Below are 24,863 nucleotides of genomic sequence, written 5' to 3' on the forward strand. Positions count from 1 at the left end.
TCCGCTTACTGATGAGCTCTGGCTTTTACTGGACATGACATGACAAAATGTCCAGCAGAACCGCAATAGAGGCAAAGGCGGTTGGTGATTCTCCGTTCCCTCTCCTTAGTCGAGATGCGAATACCTCCCAGCTGCATGGGCTCAGTCTCTGAGCCGGTGGGAGGAGATGGTTGAGATGCGGAGAGGGGGAACACCGTTAACGCGAGCTCTCTTCCACGAGCTCGGTGACGAAGATCTACCCGTCGTTCTATGCGGATGGCGAGTGCAATCAAAGAGTCCACGCTGGAAGGAACCTCCCGGGAGAGAATCTCATCCTTAACCTCAGCGTGGAGTCCCTCCAGAAAACGAGCGAGCAACGCCGGCTCGTTCCAGTCACTGGAGGCAGCAAGAGTGCGAAACTCTATAGAGTAATCCGTTATGGATCGATCACCTTGACATAGGGAAGCCAGGGCCCTGGAAGCCTCCTTCCCAAAAACTGAACGATCAAAAACCCGTATCATCTCCTCTTTAAAGTTCTGATAATCGTTAGAACACTCAGCCCTTGCCTCCCAGATAGCTGTGCCCCACTCCCGAGCCCGACCAGTAAGGAGTGATATGACGTAAGCGATCCGAGCTCTCTCTCTTGAGTATGTGTTGGGCTGGAGAGAGAACACAATATCACACTGGGTGAGAAAGGAGCGACACTCAGTGGGCTGCCCAGAGTAACATGGTGGGTTATTAACCCTAGGATCTTAGGTAAATCCAAAACAGGAAAACTGAAATCCTCTCGTCAGTAGAGAGGAACGACTGGAGACGCGACCACAGACTGCAGGTCGCTTCGGGAGGGCACAGGCCGTAGCTGACATAGACACCTGCTCACACGCAGCATCTGAAGAAGGCAAAAACACGACAGGGCGGAACAAGGACACAGAACAGCAAACATCAAACAAGGATCCGACAAGGACAGAAGCGGAAAACAGAGGGAGAAATAGGGGCTCTAATCAGAGGGCAAAATAGGGGACAGGTGTGAAAGAGTAAATGAGGTAGTTAGGAGAATGAGGAACAGCTGGGAGCAGGAACGGAACGATAGAGAGAGAGAGCGAGAGAGGGAGAGAGGGAGGGGGAGAGAGAGGGATAGAAAGAGGGAAAGAACCTAATAAGACCAGCAGAGGGAAACGAATAGAAGGGAAGCACAGGGACAAGACATGATAATCAATGACAAAACATGACATTTAGTCTCCTCGACTTGCACAATCCCACATTATTCTATAATAGATCTAAATAAGGTTTAGCATTGAGCGAGTGATTTGTCCCAAAAACGATGCAACAGCTTCCAGGAACAATAAAAACACAATATGTATACATGTTACAGTTAAATGAGAAAATTGGGAAAAGGAATAAAACAACAATATGTACATAACAACTGTCCATTCTAAAACTGGGTGTCAGTTATTTATTTTACTGTGGTAGCCAATGTGTATACTGTTGAGTCGTCAGCGTACATAGACACACAGGCTTTATTCAAGGTCAGTGGAAGGTCATTAGTAAAAACAGAAAACAATAATAGCCCAAGCCAGCTGCCCTGCGGTACACCACACTCAACTGAATTTGAATTAGAGAGGCTTCCTTTAATGAAAATCCTCTGTGTTCTATTAGATAGGTAACTCTCCATGATAAGGCAGAGGATGCAAATCCATAACACCTCTTTGCAATAGGTTATGATCAATTATATCAAACGCTCCACTGAAGTCTAACAAAACAGCTTCTTCTTACTACTATAGAATAATTGCAAAGCTGCAAACCACATCCATCTTGCACTCCAAGCAGGTTAAAGCAAATGCTCAAAGTATTTGAAAGACCTCGAATAGCATTTGAACCCAGGTATACTGGCCTCAATTTGTGAGCTGTGAGGGGAGCGGTCGGTTGGTTGGTCTCGCTGGGCCAACGCTCTCAATTGGGCCTTGTCAGGAATGTTCCTCAGTCTATTTGAGTTTTTGACCCCCCGCTGTCCATTATCTGATCTCCCAGGTGTACTATGAACCCCATGCAGCAGATCCTAAAGGAACCTGTCTTGTAAAAATTCAGTCAAATCAGCCATCTCTGATGCTCTTATAAAACGTTCCATCTGCCAGATGTTTGGAGCGGCTTGTCAGTGTTTGTTTTATGACAATCATAAAGCATCGTAAAAATAAATGGAATCTTTTCCAGTTATGGAGTATCCAGTTCATGGCATTTTCTATTTTTCCTAATACCTCAGGTATTCACCATTAAATGGTTCATATGGCATAATTAAGAGGGTAACATAAGAAACAATCATATACTGTTACTCGTTCATGTTAAAGAGGGATAAAAATACAAAGCAATGTTATGACAATAGTTCATTTTATCACCATATAGATAGACAATCTTGCAAATGTAACTAAATGATTAAGAGGAAATTCCAAGCTTAACACATATGACAGATGATTTTTAGTAACATGGATTATTGTCTTGGTTTAAGTGATGTCAACCTAGGAGTTCTATAAATCTTTGTTTGTTTTTGTTTTGTTAGCACCAAAGTTAGTACATCATCTTTGGACATGGTCCCATACCCACATACATTTTAGCCTAGTTTATGAAATGGTAGTAGTGGGGGCCTGTTCGAACTTAGCTGACATTTCTGGTTCAGAAAAGACTGGAAGTTACACATTTTGTGCTTTTCTTCATACCCTGTAAGTGTGTAGTAACGAACTACAGTGTACTTATGCTTGCCAGAATAAGGGTAAATCTTGGGTAAATATCTCATTATTCATGTCCTTATCTGAACATAAAAATGTAAGTTACCTTGGATGGTTATTGAAAGTAATCTGTATCCTTGAAAATGCTAGTCTTATCATGGGCAATGAGCAGACTACTAATTACATACTTAGTTTTGCTCTGTCCTTTTAACAGATTGTGTAAGATGTGATGAAGTAAGTTTCTTTAGAATCGAGTTCAATTGTCATTCCATAGCTTACGTTCCTGTCATGTTCAATACATCGTCTATAAAATCTTCAAACCTTACGAAGTAAAAAGGAATTTGCAGCTGTTGCAAACCTTATTTTTTTCCCTAGACATCGTCTCTCTGAACCTATGAAGGAGAGAGATCATGCACTATGTCAACGTCCCGGTACAGTAGGTAGGTTCTGTCTCAGCCAAGAGACATTGGAGGGCTGAAGATTAGTGGGGATGATGAGATCAGAATTCCGCCTCCTTTTAAAATAGTACCGTCGGTGTGTCATTTGTTTATTTGACTTTGCATACTTTACATTTATGCTCTGCTCCACAGATGTGTGTATCAGAGCGGCTGGGGCTGGGGCCTTGAGTTCAGACAGAGGGAGAGAGGAGAGAAGGGGAAGAAAGGTGGAGGGAGAGAGGCACGGAGTTCTTCTGTCATCAAGATTTACTCTTTTCACTCTTGTCTTTCTTTGACCCACCTCCCCCCTCCCTTTTCTCGCTAAGCGTTCTGGAAAATATAATGCTAAACTGTGACAAAAAGTAGGCCAGACGCCACAAGTCTGATAGCTGTTGTTGCTTAGTGCCAGGAACCAGGGAGTCTTCTCCGCTCTGCTCTGCTGCACTGCTCTGTAGATCCTGGTCTCAGGATGTCAGCCTCCTTTAAGACTGAGCCTTTCACTGCAATCAGAAGAGTTCTTTACATAAAACTGGGAAAGTGATTTTAAAATGTGATTCTAAGACAGTGCTCCAAGCCATTTATTGAAGGTCATTAGAAAGCATTTTATTGTTAAACACCACTGCAAAAAAATGATGACAGACATTAATTATTTTAGATAAATATATTGATTGAAGTGTGGAAACCGGAGCTGTGGATCAGACTCTTGGGAATAACTCATCAAATCTTATTGAGGAATCGGAAAGAATGTGTAACTGCATAGTTTTAATAATGCTTTATGGCATGCTTATTTTATTTCTAATTGTTAACCACTGACTAATCAACAAAGTGGCTTGTCCAGCACTCCATGTGATTTGTATAATTGCTTACTCTATATATGGTCTGGGAAGAAATAAATTGTGCATCAGTGAAGGCCCAAAGTTAGGCACAAGGTTAGGCTAATCATAGCCTGCACAAATATATTTATTTTTCAGTTCCAGTTGGTTTAAATTGCTTGGCATCAATAGTCTTACGATCAAGGAAAATGGATTAGAAGAACATACGCCAGCTTGATCATTGCTGTGGAATAGTCAAAGAATTATTACACATTGACTAAATCAGCATTGTTTGCTGTTTGGGGTTTTAGGCTGGGTTTTTGAATAGCACTTTGTGACATCTGCTGATGTAAAAAGGGCTTTATAAATACATTTGATTGATTGATTGATTGATTGAATTAAGGTAATCATTACATCATTCATTGTGTCATTGATTTCATTCACAAACAAACTGTTTTTTTCAGTTATATACCGTGCCTTCAGAAAGTATTCATACCCCTTGACTTATTCCATATATGCTGTGTTACAGCCTGATTTCAAAATGGATTAAATACAAAAAATTGTCACCCATCTACATACAATGCCCCATAATGACAAAGTGAAAATTTTTGCACATTTATTGAAAATGAAATACAGAAATATCGTATTTATATAAGTATTCCCACCCCTGAGTCAATACATGTTAGAATCTCCTTTGTCAGTTATTGTAGCTGTGAGTCTTTCTGAGTAAGTCTCTAAGAGCTTTGCACATCTGGATCACACAATATTTTCACATTATTCTTCTTAAAACTCTTCAACCTCTGTCAAGTTGGTTGTTGATCCTTGCTAGACAATCATTTTCAAGTCTTGCCAAATATTTTCAAGACGATATAAGTCAAAACTGTAACTAGGCCACTTAGGAACATTCAATGTCATCTTGGTAAGCAACTCCAGTGTATATTTGGCCTTGTGTTTTAGGTTATTGTCCCGCTGAAAGGTGAATTTGTCTCCCAGTGTCTGTTGAAAAGCAGACTGAAGCAGGTTTTCATCGAGTATCTTTTCTGTTCTTAGCTTATTCCATTTATTTTTATCCCTACAAAAAACTCCCTAGTCATTGCCAATGACAAGCATACCCATAACATGATGCAGACACCACCATGCTTGAAAAATATGACGAGTGGTACTCAGTGATATGTTGTGTTGGATTGGCCCCAAACATAACGCTTTGTATTCAGGACATAAAGTTAATTTCTTTGCCCAATTTTATGCTGTTTTACTTTAGTGCCTTATTGCAAGCAGGATGCATGTGCTCTTCTTTGTGAGGCATTGGAAAACCTCCTTGGTCTTTGTGGTTGAATCTGTATTTGGAATTCACTGCTCGACTGAGGGACCTTACAGATAATTGTATGTGTGGGGTAGAGAGACGAGGTAGTCATTCAAAAATCATCTTAACAACTATTATTGCACACAGAGTGAGTCCATGCAAATTATTATGTGACTTGTTAAGCAAAGTTTTACTCCTGAACTTATTTAGGCTTGCCATAGCAAAGGGGTTGAATACTTAATGATTCAAGACATTTCAGCTTTTCATTTTCTATTAATTTGTTTAAAAAAATCTAAAAACATAATTCTACTTTGACAATAAAAATCTAATAAAATCTCAAATGTATTTGTAACATGCACCGAATACAACAGGTGTCGACCTTACAGTGAAATGCTTACTTACAAGCCCTTAACCAACAATGCAGTTTTGGTACAGAATCAATGTGCGGGGCACAGGTTAGTCGAGGTAATTGAGCTAGTATTTACATGTAGGTACTGTAGAGGTAAAGTGACTATGCATAGATAATAAACAGAGAGTAACAGCAGCGTAAATGCAAATAGTCCAGGTAGCCATTTGATAAGCTGTTCAGGAGTTTTATGGCTTGGGAGTAGAAGCTGTTAAGAAGCTTTTTGGACCTAGACTTGGCGATCCGGTACCGCTTGCCGTGCAGCAGCAGAGAGAACAGTCTACAACTAGGGTGGCTGGAGTCTTTGGCAATTTTTAGGGCCTTCCTCTGACACAGCCTGGTATAGAGGTCCTGGATGGCAGGAAGCTTGGCCCCAGTGATGTACTGGGCCGTACGCACTACCCTCTGTAGTGCCTTGCAGTCAAAGGCCGAGCAGTTGCCATACCAGGCGGTGAAGGAACCAGTCAGGATGATCTCGATGGTGCAGCTTTAGACATTTTTGAGGATCTGAGGACCCATGCCAAATCTTTTCAGTCTCTAGAGGGGGAATAGGCGTTGTCGTGCCCTCTTCACGACTGTCTTGGTGTGTTAGGACCATGGTAGTTTGAACTTGTAGCTCTCAACCTGCTCCACTACAGCCCCAACGATGAGAATGGGGGCGTGCTCGGTCTTTTTTTTTCTGTACTCCACAACCATCTCCTTTGTCTAGAACACGTTGAGGGAGAGGTTGTTATCCTGGCACCACAATACCAGGTCTCTGACCTCCTCCCTATAGTCTGTCTCATTGTTGTCGGTGATCAGGCCTACCACTGTTGTGTCGTCGGCAAACTTAATAATGGTGTTGGAGTTGTGCTTGGCCAAGCAGTCATGGGTGAACAGGGAGTACAGGAGGGGACTGAGCACGCACACCTGAAGGGCCCCTGTGCTGAAGATCAGCGTGGCAGATGTGTTGTTATCTACCCTTACCACCTGGGGGCGGCCTGTCAGGAAGTCCGTGATCACACAGTCGTCCTGAACAGCTGATGCTCTCAAGCATGCTTTAGTGTTGCTTGCCTCCAAGCGAGCATAGAAGTAGTTTAGCTTGTCTGGTAGGCTCGTGTCACTGGGCAGCTCGCGGCTGTGCTTCCGTTTGTAAAACGTAATAGTTTGCAAGCCCTGCCACATCCGACGAGCGTCAGAGTCGGTGTAGTATGATTCAATCTTAGTCCTGTATTGACGCTTTGCCTGTTTGATGGTTCGTCAGAGGCCATAGTGGGATTTCTTATAAGCGTCCGGGTTAGTATCTCGCTCCTTGAAAGAGGCAGCTCTACCCTTTAGCTCAGTGCGGATGTTGCCTGTAATCCATGGCTTCTGGTTGGGGTACGTACGGTCACTGTGGAGACGACATCATCAATGCACATTTGATGAAGCCAGTGACTGATGTGGTGTACTCCTCAATGCCATCCGAAGAATCCCTGTACATATTCCAGTCTGTGCTAGCAAAACAGTCCTGTAGCTTAGCATCTGCGTCATCTGACCACTTCCGTATTGAGCGAGCACGGGTACTTCCTGCTTTAGTTTTTGCTTGTAAGCAGGAATCAGGAGGATATAATTATGGTTAGATTTGCCAAATGGAAGGCGAGGGAGAGATTTGTACGCATCTCTGTGTGTGGAGTAAAGGTGGTCTAGAGTTGTTTTCCTCTGGTTACACATGCAACATCCTGGTAGAAATGATTTCAAACTGATTTAAGTTTCCCTAGGAGCGCCGCCTCTGGCTGAGCATTTTCTTGTTTGCTTATGGCCTTATAGAACTCGTTGAGTGCGGTCTTAGTGCTAGCGTCAGGTTTGTGGTGGTAAATAGACAGCTATAAAAAAAATATACACTACCGTTCAAAAGTTTAAGGTCACTTAGAAATGTCCTTGTTTTTGAAAGAAAAGCACATTATTGTCCATTAAAATAACATCAAATTGATCAGAAACAAAGTGTAGACATTGTTAATGGTGTAAATGACTATTGTAGCAGGAAACGGCTGATTTTTAATGGAATATCTACATAGGCGTACAGAGGCCCCTTATCAGCAACCATCACTCCTGTGTGTTCCAATGGCATGTTGTGTTAGCTATCATTTTAAAAAGCTAATTGATCATTAGAAAACCCTTTTGCAATTATGTTAGCAAAGCTGAAAAGAGGAGTGGAAGGCCCCGGTGCACAACTGAGCAAGAGGAAAAGTACAATAGAGGGTCTAGTTTGACAAACAGACACCTCACAAGTCCTCAACTGGCAGCTTCATTAAATAGTAACCGCAAAACACCAGTCTCAACGTCAACAGTGAAGAGGCGACTCCGGGATGCTGGCCTTCTAGGCAGAGTTGCAAAGAAAAAGCCATATCTCAGACTGGCCAATAAAAATAAAAGATTAAGATGGGCAAAATAACACAGACACTGGACAGAGGAAGATTGGAAAAAAGTGTTATGGATAGACGAATCTAAGTTTGAGGTGTTCGGATCACAAAGAAGAACATTCGTGAGACGCAGAAAAAAATGAAAATATGCTGGAGGAGTGCTTGACGCCATCTGTGAAGCATGGTGGAGGCAATGTGATGGTCTGGGGGTGCTTTGGTCGTGGTAAAGTGGAAGATTTGTACAGGGTAAAAGGGATCTTGAAGAAGGAAGGCTATCACTCCATTTTGCAACGCCATGCCATACCCTGTGGCTGGCGCTTAATTGGAGCCAATTTCCTCCTACAACAGGACAATGACCCAAAGCACAGCTCCAAACTATGCAAGAACTATTTAAGGAAGAAGCAGTCAGCTGGTATTCTGTCTATAATGGAGTGGCCACCACAGTCACTGGATCTCAACCCTATTGAGCTGTTGTGGGAGCAGCTTGACCGTATGGTACGTAAGAAGTGCCCATCAAGCCAATCCAACTATTGGGAGGTGCTTCAGGAAGCATGGGGTAAAATCTCTTCAGATTTCAAACAAATTGACAACTAGAATGCCAAAGGTCTGCAAGGCTGTAATCGCTGCAAATGGAGGATTCTTTGACGAAAACAAAGTTTTAAGGACACAATTATTATTTCAATTAAAAATCATTATTTATAACCTTGTCAACGTCTTGACTATATTTCCTATTAATTTTGCAACTCATTTCATGTATGTCTTCATGGAAAACAAGGACATTTCTATGTGACCCAAAACTTTTGAACAGTAGTGTAGATGAAAACTCTCTTGGTAAATAGTGTGGTCTACAGCTTATCATGAGATACTCTACCTCATTCGAGCAAAACCTTGAGACTTCCTTAATATTATATTTTGTGCACCAGTTGTTATTTACAAATAGACACAGACCGCCACCCCGTGTCTTACCAGAGGCAGCTGTTCTACCTTGCCGATGCACCAAAATCCCAGCCAGCTGTATGTTATCCATGTCGTTGTTCAGCCACGACTCGGTGAAACATAAGATATTACAGTTTTTAATGTCCCATTGGTAGGATAGTCTTGATCAGAGCTCATCCATTTTATTATCCAATGATTGCACGTTGGCTAATAGGACTGATGGTAGAGGCAGATTACCCACTCGCCGTCAGATTCTTACACGGCACCCCGACCTACGTCCCCGATATCTCTGTCTCTTCTTCATACAAATGACGGGTTTTGGGCCTTGACAGGTGTCTGCAGTAAATCCTTCGTGTCCAACTCATTAAAGAAAAAATCGTCGTCCAGTACGAGGTGAGTAATCGCTGTCCTGATATCCAGGAGCTCTTTTTGATCATAAGACACGGTGGCAGAAACATGATGTACAAAATAAGTTAGATTCCGGGGGTGACGGCAGTAAATTATGTTAGTTGCTCAGCGAAACTCCATACTTGGTAAGAAACAATCTTATTTTGACATTATAACGCTTGCAGAGCTGTCTAAAGGGAAAATGAATGGAAGCTAACTCGGCTAGAGAGGAGACTAGTCATATTCCTCATCTCCTCCTCTGCCCAGATACTGGTTCAGGCTTAGCCTAAAGATCTGTGAAAGCTCTCAGAGCCAGAGGTTGGAGACAGGAGAGTAATGGTTCACTAAGCTTTCAACAAGGGGTGGAGAATGCTAGCAATTAGCTAAGTGTGTTCACGCCTGCGACTGTGTGCACATGTGTTCTATAGACTTCCAGGCGTTTCATTATCCTGTAAAAAGGACCAATTATTAGACACCCAAAGCGCAAGGTCTTGAAAGTGACGATATTAGTTACCAGCTTTCTCTTAATTGGTGTAAACACTCATGTCCCTTACTGTGCCTTTAAAGAAAATGTCTCTCATCACAGTTCTTATTGGAAAAACCATCAATGAGCATGGATCAATTAGGAATGCTCAGGATTGGAAAACAATTAAATCACTAATTTGTTTGCCATCCAGTCATTAGAAGTCCTTTTTTGCTCTACAACTTTGCAATAAACTCGTGCCCTTATAGGCCTGCATAGGGTTTCAATGAACAGACCATCAGACATAGAAGCTTTTAAAATAGGTTTTCATTTGTATTCGGCCCTCTAGTTTTGGATTTGTTTGGTCTGGCTTTAATAAAATTCATGGCCAGCTAATGGTCGGTAAACATGTCAGTGCTTATTCCTCTGGCTGATACGCAAACTGTAAACTTAACATAGAGCGGATACGCCCTATGGGGCTAAATCTGTTAGCTTTAGTCTCGTGGACAAAACGAGCCCATTGAACTTGAACTCAAAACAATCGGAGCAATGTTATTGACTAATGAGGTATGCCAAAACATGGTTCAACATCGTAGACTAAATAAGATGTTTGTTCCAGTGCCTCAGAGGTAAGCCAGATCCATTTCATGGGAAACCATGTAATCGTGTGCAAAAATTTCTCAGCTGTTTGACTTATAAACTATATAGATTGCTAATGCAGGAAATGGCATGTTATATTCACGGTGAATACCAGATAGAAACTACTTTACATCCTATATGGGATTAAATCAGGTTATGGTCATTTATTGGTTACTTATATAACTGCAGGTTAATTCTGCCAGTCTCCTTTGCCTCCGGTATGACTTCCAATCACATGCATTCCAAAAGACTCCCATGACCAAATCATTCTTAGAGAACACTTTGAGTTTGAGCTAGACATTTAGATGAGTGATAAGAAACCAATGACTTCATACTGTAGGTCAGCATAGTTCACATTTCTTAGCTGAGGTCAATGAGTACCTAATTGGGTTGGTTCTTGTGAACCCAGTGCCCCTTACTGGGTTCTGCCCTGCCCAGTAGTATGGTGTGGTAGCTACAGTACAGTAGTTATGATAGGATGGGCTTCTGGCCAATGGAAAATTGGAGCAGAAATGACATTCTCTCCATCTGCCCTCCCTTTCAACCCTGGGGCAGGAAATCCTCCCTTTGATTGTGAAATGCGGGTCTGACAGGTCAGGTTGAAGTGGCGAACAATCATTCCACCCTGCGGGTAAAGGACAGGACTCTACCTGGGGGCTCTGCCATGGAGCTGGCATGGCATGGCATTCACTAAGCTGAGGGAAGAGGGTGGAACACAACCACACACTCATATAGTGAAATGGCCTGGAGTGGACAGACACAAGCAAGCATACACACATTTAAGAACACACACAAATCAATCCATTGACTTGCACACTCACATATACAGTGCCTTCGGGAAAGTATTTAGACCCCTTGACTATTTCCACATTTTATTATGTTGCAACCTTATGCTAAAATGGATTAAATCAATAAAAATCCTCATCAATCTACACACAATACCCCAAAATGACAAAGCGAAAACAGGTTTTTCAAATTAAAAATCTATTAAAAATAAAATAAAAACAGAAATACCTTATTTACATACAGGATTGTATCGAGGCACAGATCTGGAGATGGGTACCAAGAAATTGCTGCAGCATTGAAGGTCCCGAGGAACACAGTGGCCTCCATAATTCTTAAATGGAAGAAGTTTGGATCCCCATAAGAGAAGCCTTTTTGGTTCCAGGTAGAACCCTTTTTGGTTCCATGTAGAACCCTATGTGTAAAGAATTCTAGATGGCACCTTTTTTTCTAAGAGTGTAATGCTATGCCCTTGACAGCCCTTTCTGAATGTTCAGCCATGTGCATTTTTTTTCCTTTGGAACCTTGAGCCTTGCGTGTTTAGCAAGTTCTTACTACTCAGCCAGCCATTAAGACCACAAGTCCAAACAGTAAGGAAACCCAATCGCCTCTTCTTCCCATCATCCAACTCCCTCACCATCTCAATTCAGAGCAGTTAGACTAGAGAGCATCCTCTCTCTGATCTGTCTTGGACCGATTCAGCTGTGAGCTCATTTGTTTTCCAAGGACACGGCTGCCACGCTCTTTCAAATAAATATTCACTCAAACCGACCCCTATTTACACTCCTAAACATCGTGTTTTTAAAACAACATGCACCGTCATAAAAACCATGTTAAGAATTCTAGCTCCGTAGCACAACCATATAAACCCCTGCTGGCATGTACTGAGTTTTATTGAGAATAGATTTTCAGTTAAACGAAAACAGACCAGATAGACAAAATATTTTCCCTCTCTGCTAATCAGATTTTGGTGTGCAATTTGGGTGATTTATGTGAATATGACTGACTCTGTTGTCCTCGCTAACCTTTCTCTCCAAACGAGTGACTCAGTTTGGGCTTCAGCAGGCGCGGTGTTGTGCTCCAGTGTAGATTTTCACAGTTTATGTTAACTTTCCACCAGAAACACGACTACATGAGCTGACTTATTAGCGTGCTTTGTTCCATTCCTTCATGGTTTGCTTTGGCTGGGGGATGCCAGAAGTTTCCCCCTTTTTATTCCCCTCTCTCTCTCTGTCTCTGTCTCTCTCTCTCTCTGTCTCTTGCTCTCTGTCTCGCTCTCTGTCTCTCTCTCTCTCTCTCTCTCTCATACCTCGCTCTCCTTCTCTAACACACAGACCTCTCTCCCTTTCTTCTTCCCTCTCTCTCCCTTTCTTCTTCCCTCTCTCTCCCTTTCTTCTTCCCTCTCTCTCCCTTCTTCCCACCTTACAGTTAAGGGGTTCTTACAGTATATTTACGAATCCTGTAGCCTGTAGCAGACAAACATTCTTGCTGATTACCTTGTTGAGTAGCAGTGACGTCTCACATGCTAAACTCCTCCTAGGGGCTGAGAGAGAGAAATAACATTGATGTGGCAATGGTGGCAGTAAACTTATTACAATGTCACAGCATGTTACGTAAAACCATGGCCAAACCTCCCTCTATGCACCAACAGCATACCCACAGGGTTTTCCCCTCCTGCTTCCCCCATTTGCCCAACTGAACATGACCAGAAAAGGTCCGTCTTCATGTATTCCCCACTATACAGCCAAAATTCAACTGACAGTAATACCTTGTAATAACTTGTAATATTTTACTTAACTACTTAATAACTGGACCTAGTGGACTACATACCAATGCACTGCCTACATTCACATCATATTCTGCATTAATAAAAACATGAGGGCCTTTGACATGTGGCTTAAATTAATTAATCTTCACCAACAACACATGTAAGAGTCATTAAATATAATCTACATCATTTTAAGGTCCTCAGCTTCTACACTACACCGTTTTGAGGTGATACAAACCAGGTTTTTCCTTCAAATATATAACGTTATAATTGAGGCCTGAGCTCACCGCTCACAGAGAAGAGCTGTGTGGTTAGTCGTCCCAGAGCAACTAGTGGTTTCTACTTCTTCTTGTTTCGGTTGGGTTCCTTCTACACATAAGGCAGCCATTTCTGGCCTATAGAACGTCTATCTCGGGACTGGGCTGGGGCTCGGCTAGGAAATTGGTAGAGACGGGAACATGAAAATGCAGTGTTAAGACTTGGTCAAAATGTTCCCTGTTCCTCCAACTGCAATACCTCATCTCACTGCTAGCTTAGCTGTACAATGGGTTGAGGGTTAGGCTGTGGGTACGTAAGTTAGAGTGTTGGTGGTTAGAGTGGTGGTCCCGTGTGGCTCAGTTGGTAGAGCATGGCGCTTGCAACGCCAGGGTTGTGGGTTCATTCCCCACGGGGGGACCAGGATGAATATGTATGAATTTTCCAATTTGTAAGTCGTGGATAAGAGCGTCTGCTAAATGACTTAAATTAAATGTAAATGTTGGTCATGGCTGAGGTTTGGAATATAGTCATTTAAAAACGATGGATTGCAGTCTAGATGTTGGACCATTAGATTAGTGTCGTGAAGTCATACAGAGCTGTCCCTGATCAGGTATGTTACCTGTCTGTCTCTCCAGGTGTGTACGTACCGGCTGGTGCTGGAGTCGGACCAGGAGCAGGAGGATCTGGACCAGGTGCTGGTCTCTACCCAGGTAACATATTAGCTACCTACGGCTGCACAGAGCAACACATTACACAACATGTCTCTTTATATAAAGTACAGTGACGTCCGGTGAGGTCTGAGGCCGGCTAGGCCGGAAGCCCACCCATCTGGCGTCTATCCTTCTGGTTAAAGACATCAGTGACTGAATTATAAAACTCCTCCCTGTTGACCCTCAGTTTTAAAAATCTCTCGGTCACGATGGAGATGATGGCAAGGGATGAGAGTTGTCCTTGATCAATATTTGTTTCAGCGCAGAAAATGTCCTCTTAACTGATGCTGTTGACTGTTGTCCACAGAGCCAGTCTTTCCATTGACACCACTCAGATTGAAATTATCTTGTTATTTCTGTCCCTTCCTTTGACGTAAATCCCTAATGTCAGGTGTGGGTCTTCCATCCCTTATCACCCCTTGTTTCGCTAGAAAATCCAACTTTGAAAACTATTTCAGATGCAATATATGACTTGTTGGCTGATCCCCCTGTACTGGTACAGCTCTACTACTCACACCACTCCTCTCAGGATTCCTCCACCTTGACCCATCTTCCTCTACTTTCTTCACTGCCTCAGCATACGACAACTTCTACACTACTCTAACCCTGGAAACCTCAACCTGCCTCTCTCGCACCGGACATTTCTGATCCCCAGCCCAGACATTTCTGATCTACCACTACTTTCCCCAATGCTACACTTTCCCCAATGCTACACATTCCTTTCCCTCATGCCCTTCTGCACACTTCTCACACTTTTCTCCTACGCACTGCTGCCACATGCCCATTAACTTGACACCTGTAACAAGGTAATGTATTTGGCACAAAAGCTTGTATGGGATAACTTACAATACCAGTCAAAAGTTTGGACACACCTACTCCTTACAGTTTTTTTTTTTTTTTTTGACTATTTTCTACTTTGTAAAATAATGGTGCAGACATCAAAACTATGACATAACACATATGTAATCATGTAGTAAGCAAAAAAGTGTTGAAAAAATCCTAATATATTTTAGATTTGAGATTATTCAAAGTAGCCATCCTTTGCCTTGATGACAGCTTTGCACAACGGAGAAATCTGTGTTTGGCGGAGGCCAGAAGAGCGCTACCTGCCCGAATGCATCGTGCCAACTATAATGTTTGGTAGTGGAGGAATAATGGTCTGGGGCTGTTTTTCATGGTTCAGGCCAGGGCCCTTAGTTCCAGTGAAGGGAAATCTTAACTCTACGGCATGCAATGACATTCTAGACGATTCTGTGCTTCCAACTTTATGGCAACAGTTTGGGGAAGGCCCTTTCCTGTTCCAGCATGACAAAGCGAGGTCCATACAGAAATGTGACCAACCGGCTCGATTCTCACACTGGACGCTCTGGCCGAGGAGTAGGGTTGATCCGAGCTTTCTGAACTAACAACAGCAGTCAAGCACCCAAGCTACCTGGCTAACATTGGCCAACTTGCTAGCTACTTCCAGGCACAAATGAGAGAACCGCTCACTGAACATTTTACTCTCCCTAGCAGAGCTGGTTAGGCTGTTTTTATGTTATCCAGAGCGTTGGTGACTGCAACTGTAATGCTGGCAACAATTTAATTACGTTTTTTTGCCAACATTTACAGACACAGGCCATATTCAATGGGTGTTGAGTGTTCGTAAATGTGTCAGTTATTCTGCGCTCATACATGTAACGTTAGCTAGCTAGCCAGCATGTAACGTTAGCTAGCTAGCCAGCCAGCTAACATTAGCTAGCTAGCTAGCTAACATTACACTTTAACTTGAAATAAAAATGACTTTCTGACAATATTAGAAACGTGTAATATCTGAAAATGTAGCTAGCTAGATGTGATGTAATTCGAAGACAGGTGTTTTCTCCATCTCCTTAGCTATCATACTCTAATTCCACTGATTTCAAAATTCGATCTCTCGGCATGTCCATTCATTATCTCAGCCAATCATGGCTAGCGGGAAGGTTGCTGGCTTTTTCTGTGGCTAAACCAACTAAGCTTGTAATTTAACAATTGTATTCATATTTACAGATGGCATACAAGTTTGTTATTAAGGCACATGAACGTTCACATGTTCCAGAAGACATTTCTTAAATTGCGTTCAAATGGCTCTCCTGTAAAGTAGTGATGCGCGACATACGCCTAGTTTCCTGAAACGAGTCACAAATGGTTTGTCGAGATCGGGGTGGAAGAACTTGACTGACCTGCACAGAGCCCTGACCTCAACCTCATCAAATATCTTTGGGATGAATTGGAACGCTGACTGCAAGCCAGGCCTAATCGCCCAACATCAGTGCCCAACCTCACTAATGCTTTTGAGGATGAATGAAAGCAAATCCCTGCAGCAATGTTCCAACATCTAGTGAAAAGCCTTCCCAGAAGAGCGGAGGCTGTTATTACAGCAAAGGGAGGACCCACTCCATATTAATGGCCATGATTTTAGAATAAGATGTTCGACGAGCAGGTGACCACATACCTTTGATTATACAGCGTACTGTACAGCATACAACATACACCTTTCATGTTTCCCAGCACACAACACAAAACCTGTATGACTAAATTACTGTAGCATTACTTACTGAAGAAATAAAGGCACATGTTGTGTCACAGTCTATTATTGCAACCCACAGTTTAACCATTAGCCCTGTGCCTGTAGTGTACAGTACTGCAAGTCTCTAACTCAACCACAAACCAACCAGTGATCACCACTGCTCTCCCTCTCCAAACCCACTAAGAGCCAACCGTGGCTGTTGGGTTTCACTTGTGTTCAGCATGTAAAATATTAACAACCTCCAGGACAGTTGAACCACACACCTCCAGCCTTAAAACCAGCCTTAAATGACGGGCAGGCCGAGCCGGGCAACTTGAAATGGTCCGAAGCGTCTGTCTCATATGTGGCTCTCTTAATCATTACCGTCATACACAAAAACGCAATATCGCTTGTAATTCTCTCTCGCACCTTACTATTTCCCATTGTACTGTACCATTTCACTCTGGATAAGTATAATGTATCTGTACCGTAGGTTTTCACTGTAACATCCTTGAGGCCATAAATTACAGTGAAATATAGTGTGAGGAAGTGTGAGTTGCCACACCGACCCTCTGCATTCCACTCCTCACTCTGAAGTTGGAAGATGTCTCTGTGATACAGTTGGAGATTTAGAGTGTGTCCCAAATGGCACCCTATTCCATACATGGTGCACTGTTTCTGACTAGGGTTCTGGTCAAAAGTGGTACACTATATAGGCAATAGGGTGCCATTTGGGACTCAAACTTAGAACATTTAAAGATGTAGAGATTTAGAGCCTCCTACCCACCACAGTGGTCTAGTCTCTGTGTGGAGTTATCTGGTCAGGTCAGAGACCGAAGTGAGGGAAGGAGCAGCCAGGGGGAGAGCTAAAACAAACGTCGAGCCTTTCACTCTAACTCTTTTTTTCTGCTTCTCTTCTGTTTTCTTTTTCTTTTCTTGTTTTACCAACAGGAGCTGGTGGGATACCCGCAGGAGCAGGCTACAAACCAGCTAAAACTAGTGGTGAGTAGAAAACACTTACTGTAATACCCTCCTCTAATAGTTGTCCCTTAGCTGGACTAATAGAGACAGCATCTACAGTATGCTGCTGTTGAGACCTACAGTCATTCCGTGAACAATGACTACAGATACAGGGTTTTCAGAACCACAACGTTGTCACAGAGCTTGAGCTCCCTGTCTTGCGTGTAGGCCAGCGGACTGAACTGGGTTACAAGCACCAGGCCACCCTCATCACAGCAACTCACATTGTCTTATCACACTGTCATAGCAGAGACACACCCAGCAGCATGCATACTGAACACCCTGACCACTACAGTACACCACGTTAACTACCACGCCACCACACTTTTTAAGTCTGTAGCTATTTCACAAAACTGCTGGAGAATAGGCATAGTTTTGCACGGTTTAGCCTGGTTCCACCTCGGAAAGCTCAAGGTGTGAGTTCTCCTCCACTCAATCACATGGCCACAAGCTAAGCTAATAGTTTAGTCATGGTGCTGGTTCTAATGACATGTTGTTGTTGGGCAACACAGTGCTCAGACACAACCACTGTCATTAAGTCTGGTGTACAGGGAGTTAGAGTGTTCTCCTCACACCTATAAAACCACAGCGTGCTGTCCTGTCCCCCATCTGGGTGTGTTCTGTGTTGCTGTCAGGGAATGGCTATGCAGTAAGGGAAGTGTTGTCTTATATGCTTACATACTGTAGTAAGTGTTGATGATGACAATGATGGTGATAATGATTATAATGACAATAAAGAAGATGATGGTGACGGTAATGACAAAGACCTGTTGTCTAACCAGACCTTGTGTTTCCCCCAGCTGGAGGATATGGAGGACGGGGTGGTGTTGGTGCTGGAGGTCTGGTCCCTGGTGGCGCGGCTGGAGGCATAGGAGCAGGAGGCCTCGGAGGAGGAGGTGTGTACTTATCTACAGAACATTGAAAGTTGAGACTTCAAAATGTATATTAAAGCACTTACACTGTCAACTATAGCACTCTCTTTGAATGTGCAGTGTCAATGATGGAACTAAATATGTTTATTCAACTATAGTGTATTTCTATCATTTGTAGATTAATTATTGGGTGCTTTGTTCAACAGGAGTTGGTGGAAAGGGCCCCAAACCTGGTAAGCTATCTGCTCCAACTCACTCTTTCGCACTCTATACCGTTTTATACAGTTCTTTAGAAGGCACAAGGCAGGTACCGGTACTGTACTAGACTAGTCTGGTAGTATCAAGTCAGAGTATCCTGTTATGCTTTGAACTAGGAAAATTCCTCTCGTACATTGTTGTCTAAGAAACCTTGCTGAAGTGTTTTAAAGAGGAAGGAAATGAGAGTTCTTAATGAGAGCAGGAGGTGGGTAATGTAGCTATTAGCTAATCTGTATAGAATGCATGTCAATGATGGGCGAAATCTGTAGTGAAGCATACTGTAGTTCAATGAAGGGCTACCTCTCTTGATGGACTGTCAGCTACATCTCCCTTATCACCCCTGTGTTTTCATCGTGGTTGAGTCGCCCCGGGTTTGGCAGCTATTTGGGAAGTCCTGTCTGGGATTTGACCCGGTGCGTTCCATTGATGAGAACAGGGGGACCGTGTCTCCTCCCTCCCTCAACCCCTCCGCCACTATTCCATCACTCCATCACAACATCGCTTCACCCCTCCTCAACCCCTACACATCCCAGACTGAGTGATGATTGGCAGTGTGAACTCCCACCAATGCGCTGATTGTTTTTGTAACGTTAGGCCGACACAATATCTGGAAACCTCCTTGTTGAAGTTTTGCCACTGTCCTTTCCACTGATACTGTCGTGTAAATATTGTGGGCAGTATTAGGGCATTAGCAATGTTCAGCCATTATTTAATTTCCTAAAGCAGAGGTGATTTCATCTAGGCCACCACCACAGCTATGTGCTTGGAGAGATAAGGAATGGAGTAATCGTCTTAAAGTCTGATAAGATTTTGAACGGCTTACTGTAGGCTCCTTGAAGTGTTTTTTCCTCCGTCTCTCAAACAAGTCATTGAGTTTCAGAAATCTGTTTTGTAAAAGCGTCCTAATATTGGATATTAGGTGGAAGTTGACTTTGGCTTGGGTCACCAGCGCCTCAGAGCTCAGATTGGGAAGTATAATGCTTTGGCTTTTGTAAGAGTTAGAGCTCTCTCTCGCTCTCCTCTCTCTCTCTCTCCTCTCTCTCTCTCTCTTTCTCTCTCTTCGAAATGTGATTATTGAGAAGGAAGGAAACAGGCTGCTCCCAGTCGCTCCAAACAGGCAAAGTGGGAAAACATATGGGGTAGGTCGAGCTGGAACTGTTCGGGTCAGCTGAGGGAATTAATCCATTTGAATGGAACGAGAACAAGATATTAGTAGTCACAACAGCATTGTAATGCCCCTTCTTCATTCTTTTGCTCAGCAAGGGCTTTTCATGCAAGGTGACTTTTTTACATTCGAGATGTATCCATTCCAACAGCTGGGGTGTTGACTGAAGCCATCCAGATTTGGTGTTTCACTCGAGGGCACTTGGGCTGGAACCAGCTAACTTTCTACACAGAGATGAAGTTTCCATTACAAACACAGAGCAACGTTTATCTAAGTTGTCTCACAAAACAAGGGTGGTTTGGATCCATACAGATCAATTAGCCTTTGTGTAGATGGTAATGTGATCTGATAGTTGGCTGAGGTACTGTAGCTACATGCTAATATGAAATAGTGCAGGTAGGGACAATGTTTAAGGAAACCAAACGCCGCCAGGTATTCAGGCCAGGGGAGGGTTACTCTGTCCATTGACATGTTGACAGAGTATTCTATCCTGAGCTAAACAGATGTGAGGATTGGCTTTTAAACAAGACACCTGTTGCATTCTAGAATTCTCATGTGGATTCTTTCCCCCTGCCGAGACCCGCTTTTCATCATAACCTCTCTGGTGATTGAAGCTTGAAGTGGAGCTTCAGCTGCATACCTCAGACACACACCTTGGTCCTGGCACACACACACACACACACACACACACACACACACACACACACACACACACACACACACACACACACACACACACACACACACACACACACACACACACACACACACACACACACACACACACACACACACACACACACACACACACACCTTGGCCCTGACAGAGAACAGCAGCTGGTGATCAAACTGGCGTGACAGCTGAATCATTGTCAGATGGTGCCAAGCCTTGTAAAACGTTAGACTACTAAATGAATTGTGAATCCTGTCAGCATCCGTGTATGTGTGCATGCGTTGGACGAGTCAGTCGGGACCAGAGAAGAAGGTAGAGAAAGAGAGAGCGGGGGCAGAGAGAGAGAGAGGGGGGGGGGGGGGTGAGAGGTGGGGGGCAGAGAGCGGGGGAGGGAAGAGAGAACAGAGAGCAGCTGGGCCCTGGACCTGGTCTCATCATTTACCCCTTAAAGCTAAGGTGGATTCCTCCTACATTCGTTGTTTCTTTGCCAGACCTGGACAAAACTTATTACAAATGTTTTGATTTTCTAAATAACGTCTTGTCACTAGAAGTTAGCAGGGAGACTGCATAACAAGAAACTTGGACAACATTGCTGTTTTTGCTAATTCTGTAATTTCATTACGGGGAAAAAGATAGAATGTTTTGGATAGAGATAAGAAGTAAAACTCTCAGGAACACACACATACTGTACACACACGTACTGTACACACACATACTGTACACACACATACTGTACACACACATATCGCACACACAGGGCCCAGTGTGTCAGTGGTGGTATGAGGTCCGCGTCCGTTTATTCAAGGTTAAGAGTGACACACGAAGGAAGCGATGTGCTGCAGGCTCTCTTTATACTCTCTCCTCATAGGTCAGGCCTGCAGGCACTCCTCATAGGTCAAGGCTGCAGGCACTCCTCATAGGTCAAGGCTGCAGACACTCCTCATAGGTCAGGCCTGCAGGCACTCCTCATAGGTCAGGGCTGCAGGCACTCCTCATAGGTCAGGCCTGAATGCACTCCTCATAGGTCAAGGCTGCAGGCACTCCTCATAGGTCAAGGATGCAGGTCACTCCTCATAGGTCAGGACTGCAGGCACTCCTCATAGGTCAGGGCTGCAAGCACTCCTCATAGGTCAGGGCTGCAGGCACTCCTCATAGGTCAGGGCTGCATACACTCCTCATAGGTCAGGCCTGCAGACACTCCTCATAGGTCAGGCCTGCAGGTCGCTCTTCATAGGATAGGGCTGCAGGCTAGGTCAGACTGTACTGTACACAGCTGGGCTGACCTACTGTCTGTATCTGTCTGGAATGATCTCACAGAACCAGTCTAACGTCCGACTCAGAAGACTCCACATTATCACATTGCAAAATTAAGTTGTGAAATATTGGAGGGTGTTTCTCTGTATGTGAGCTTCCTGGGATTTGAAAAAAAGGCTGACCCGAAGCTCTATTTTTATCCTTTGAGAAGGGATGTTGAATTCACCTAGGAAGGAGTGACTCAGAGAGATGAGAGAGGATGGATAGAACTGAGAGAGATGGGGTTGAGAAAGAGGGAGGGATGAGAAAAAGATAGAGGGATGATTGAGAGAGAGCAATGAGAGAGACTGGAACACCATGACAAAAAAATAATTGGAGAGGAGTGAGAAAATGACAGAGGGAGTAAGAAAAAAATAAATGAGTCAAAACAGGGAAAAGAAAGTGAGTGAGAGATATGATGCGAGTGCTTAGCCAACAGAAGACGAGCTGGGAGACGGTAGGCTTTGTTAATTCCCAGATGGCACTACGTGTGTGTGTGTGTGTGTGTGTGTGTGTGTGTGTGTGTGTGTGTGTGTGTGTGTGTGTGTGTGTGTGTGTGTGTGTGTGTGTGTGTGTGTGTGTGTGTGTGTGTGTGTGTGTGTGTGTGTGTGTGTGTGTGTGTGTGTGTGTGTGTGTGTGTGCGATGTGGCAGTCATAACATTTTGTCATACGATTATTGTCATGCAAAAGAATAATTAATCATGAACAAGCATAGCATCTCCACGCCTCCACACATACAAGCTGCTTCTGGGAGCCTTTGGAACATCTACATTTTAATAAGTATAATAAATCAACTTGATATAAACCATAACAATAAATCCATTATTTATTTTACGCAGGTCTAAAGAAACATTATGATATGAAGAAAATGTTTTCAGATTAACAGAATATGATTTGGCCTACTGTATGTTATCTGGCTATGCGGCATGCCATAGGCTGTAGGCTTGTTCATTTAGCAGACATGATATTCTTATTTTATATTATATGATTTTATAGTAAGAAGAATATCATTGAACATAGCTGAATAAAATGTTATGGATATTTTTATCATTGCGCATATGAAAGCTATGTTGAGCATACAAGTGATAATTTGAAACAGATCCTATAGGCTACGCTAGATTATTTTTGTTATTTTGCAACTTTAATTGTTAATAATTCAAACCTTAGAATATCTTACAAATCAGAACATATATGGGATGCATGATGCGGCTATAGGCTATTGATGTAACGATCATCTGTGGTGGTAGAAGGATCGGACCGAAGCGCAGCGTGGTAAGTGTTCATGATGATTTTTTATTAAAACTCAGAACACTAAACAAAACAATAAACGATGAACAAACGAAACAGTACCGTGTGGCGACAAACACTGACACGGAAACAAACACCCACAAACCAAAAGTGAAACCCAGGCTACCTAAGTATGATTCTCAATCAGGGACAACGATTGACAGCTGCCTCTGATTGAGAATCATACCAGGCCGAACAAAAACCCCAACATAGAAAAACACACATAGACAGCCCACCCCAACTCCCGCCCTGACCATACTAAATAAAGACAAAACAAAGGAAATAAAGGTCAGAACGTGACAATTGATTACTTGAGAAAGTCGCAAAAAAAGCTTGTACACTGTTCCTTACCTCAGGCTGCACACACTGTTCTCTCCTCAATTGATCCTATTATCACTCATCAGACTATTCTCAATTTAATATTGTCTTTACTAATATGTTAAATTAGTTTAGATTTAGAATGGCCCATTATCAAATGTGCAGGAACAGGTGCAGGGAAAAAATATAACGAATGGAGGCGCTTTCCCGCCTGTTCGTTCGGATAGGCTACTTTGGTTATTTCACTCCATGCATCAACCACTGTTTGAGGGGCATGCAGTCTCTCCCTGCGCAACAAGTGATATTCCGCCCAAACTCTGTATGCTATGGGCTCCCCAACACTGTTCCTGCACATAACAAGTGCTTAATCAAGTGACATCTGTTCGGGAACATCGAAGTAACATGTTTTCACAACAAAACATATTTCATTAAACTGTTGACAGCTCCTCTCTCTGCGTGCTTGAGCAAGTCATAAAGGAGAGAGGGGAAGTAGATGGAAACGCACGGTGGTGAAATATTCTGTAGCCTATTAATTATGAAAATATAAAAAATTATGAAATCCCCAAAATTCCCTGGTACTCCCTGGCTATTCAAAATCCAATAGAAATGCACTATTGAACCAACAGCATTGCCTAGGCCTATACTTTCTCTCTGAGACTCATGAATAGAAACGTTGGAGTGTAGCATAAGGTAACCAGTCCATCTAGTATGCATAATAATACAGTCCACACTCAAAAGTGATTACTAGAGTATGTTTATAGGCTAACCGATTAAATACATTTTAAATCAGTTTTTTAAATGTTATTCTGCAAGCTTGGGCTCATACATGTATATATAGGCCTATGCATATGTATAAGCTCTAATTTTGCATATGGGAGCGCTGTCCATTTCGTTAGACATCCACAATGACCATGTTTTCCACTCAGTTTCAACCTGTTGCTGAACTTCTTTCTTCAAATTGATCAATCACAGTGAGCTGAGTTTTAAAAGCACAATACTGGGTTTGAGTGTTTGATGTGATTTTCGATTGCATTGATGTCAGAGTGGTTAGAAGGACAATATAGCCCTGAGTACCAGGCCATTAGTGAGTTGGATACTACCAACGCATGGCCTGAGTGCATAAGAGGAGATTTCCATGACTCAACAGTCATGTAGAATTTTACTGCTGTCATGACCCATGACTGTAATACGGTCACCACAACAGCCCTATGTGTGTGTGTGTGTGTGTGTGTGTGTGTGTGTGTGTGTGTGTGTGTGTGTGTGTGTGTGTGTGTGTGTGTGTGTGTGTGTGTGTGTGTGTGTGTGTGTGTGTGTGTGTGTGTGTGTGTGTGTTTGGGGACACATTGTTGGCCCTTGGCCTGAGGGTGAGTAAAAAAATTTTTTTAAATGCTTAAAAACTGGAATTAAATGATCCTCCATCATTGTGACGTTGGAATAATGAATCAAATGCATTATTATTTGAATATTGAAA

The 24,863-nt window shown here is 43.0% G+C and overlaps 1 protein-coding gene across 1 annotated transcript in view; it reads left to right on the forward strand.

The window, feature by feature from the left end:
- LOC139549844 (elastin-like) overlaps window positions 1–24,863 on the forward strand; it is a 91,116-nt gene that overhangs the window by 11,461 nt on the left and 54,792 nt on the right. The window contains exons 2-5 of the mRNA XM_071360584.1: window positions 13,905–13,979; window positions 17,458–17,508; window positions 18,327–18,422; window positions 18,605–18,631. Of these exons, the coding sequence (XP_071216685.1) occupies window positions 13,905–13,979; window positions 17,458–17,508; window positions 18,327–18,422; window positions 18,605–18,631 (249 nt within the window). The remainder of the gene's footprint in view (window positions 1–13,904; window positions 13,980–17,457; window positions 17,509–18,326; window positions 18,423–18,604; window positions 18,632–24,863) is intronic.

The sequence above is a fragment of the Salvelinus alpinus genome, chromosome 22 (genome assembly GCF_045679555.1).
Source record: "Salvelinus alpinus chromosome 22, SLU_Salpinus.1, whole genome shotgun sequence".
Taxonomy (NCBI): domain Eukaryota; kingdom Metazoa; phylum Chordata; class Actinopteri; order Salmoniformes; family Salmonidae; genus Salvelinus; species Salvelinus alpinus.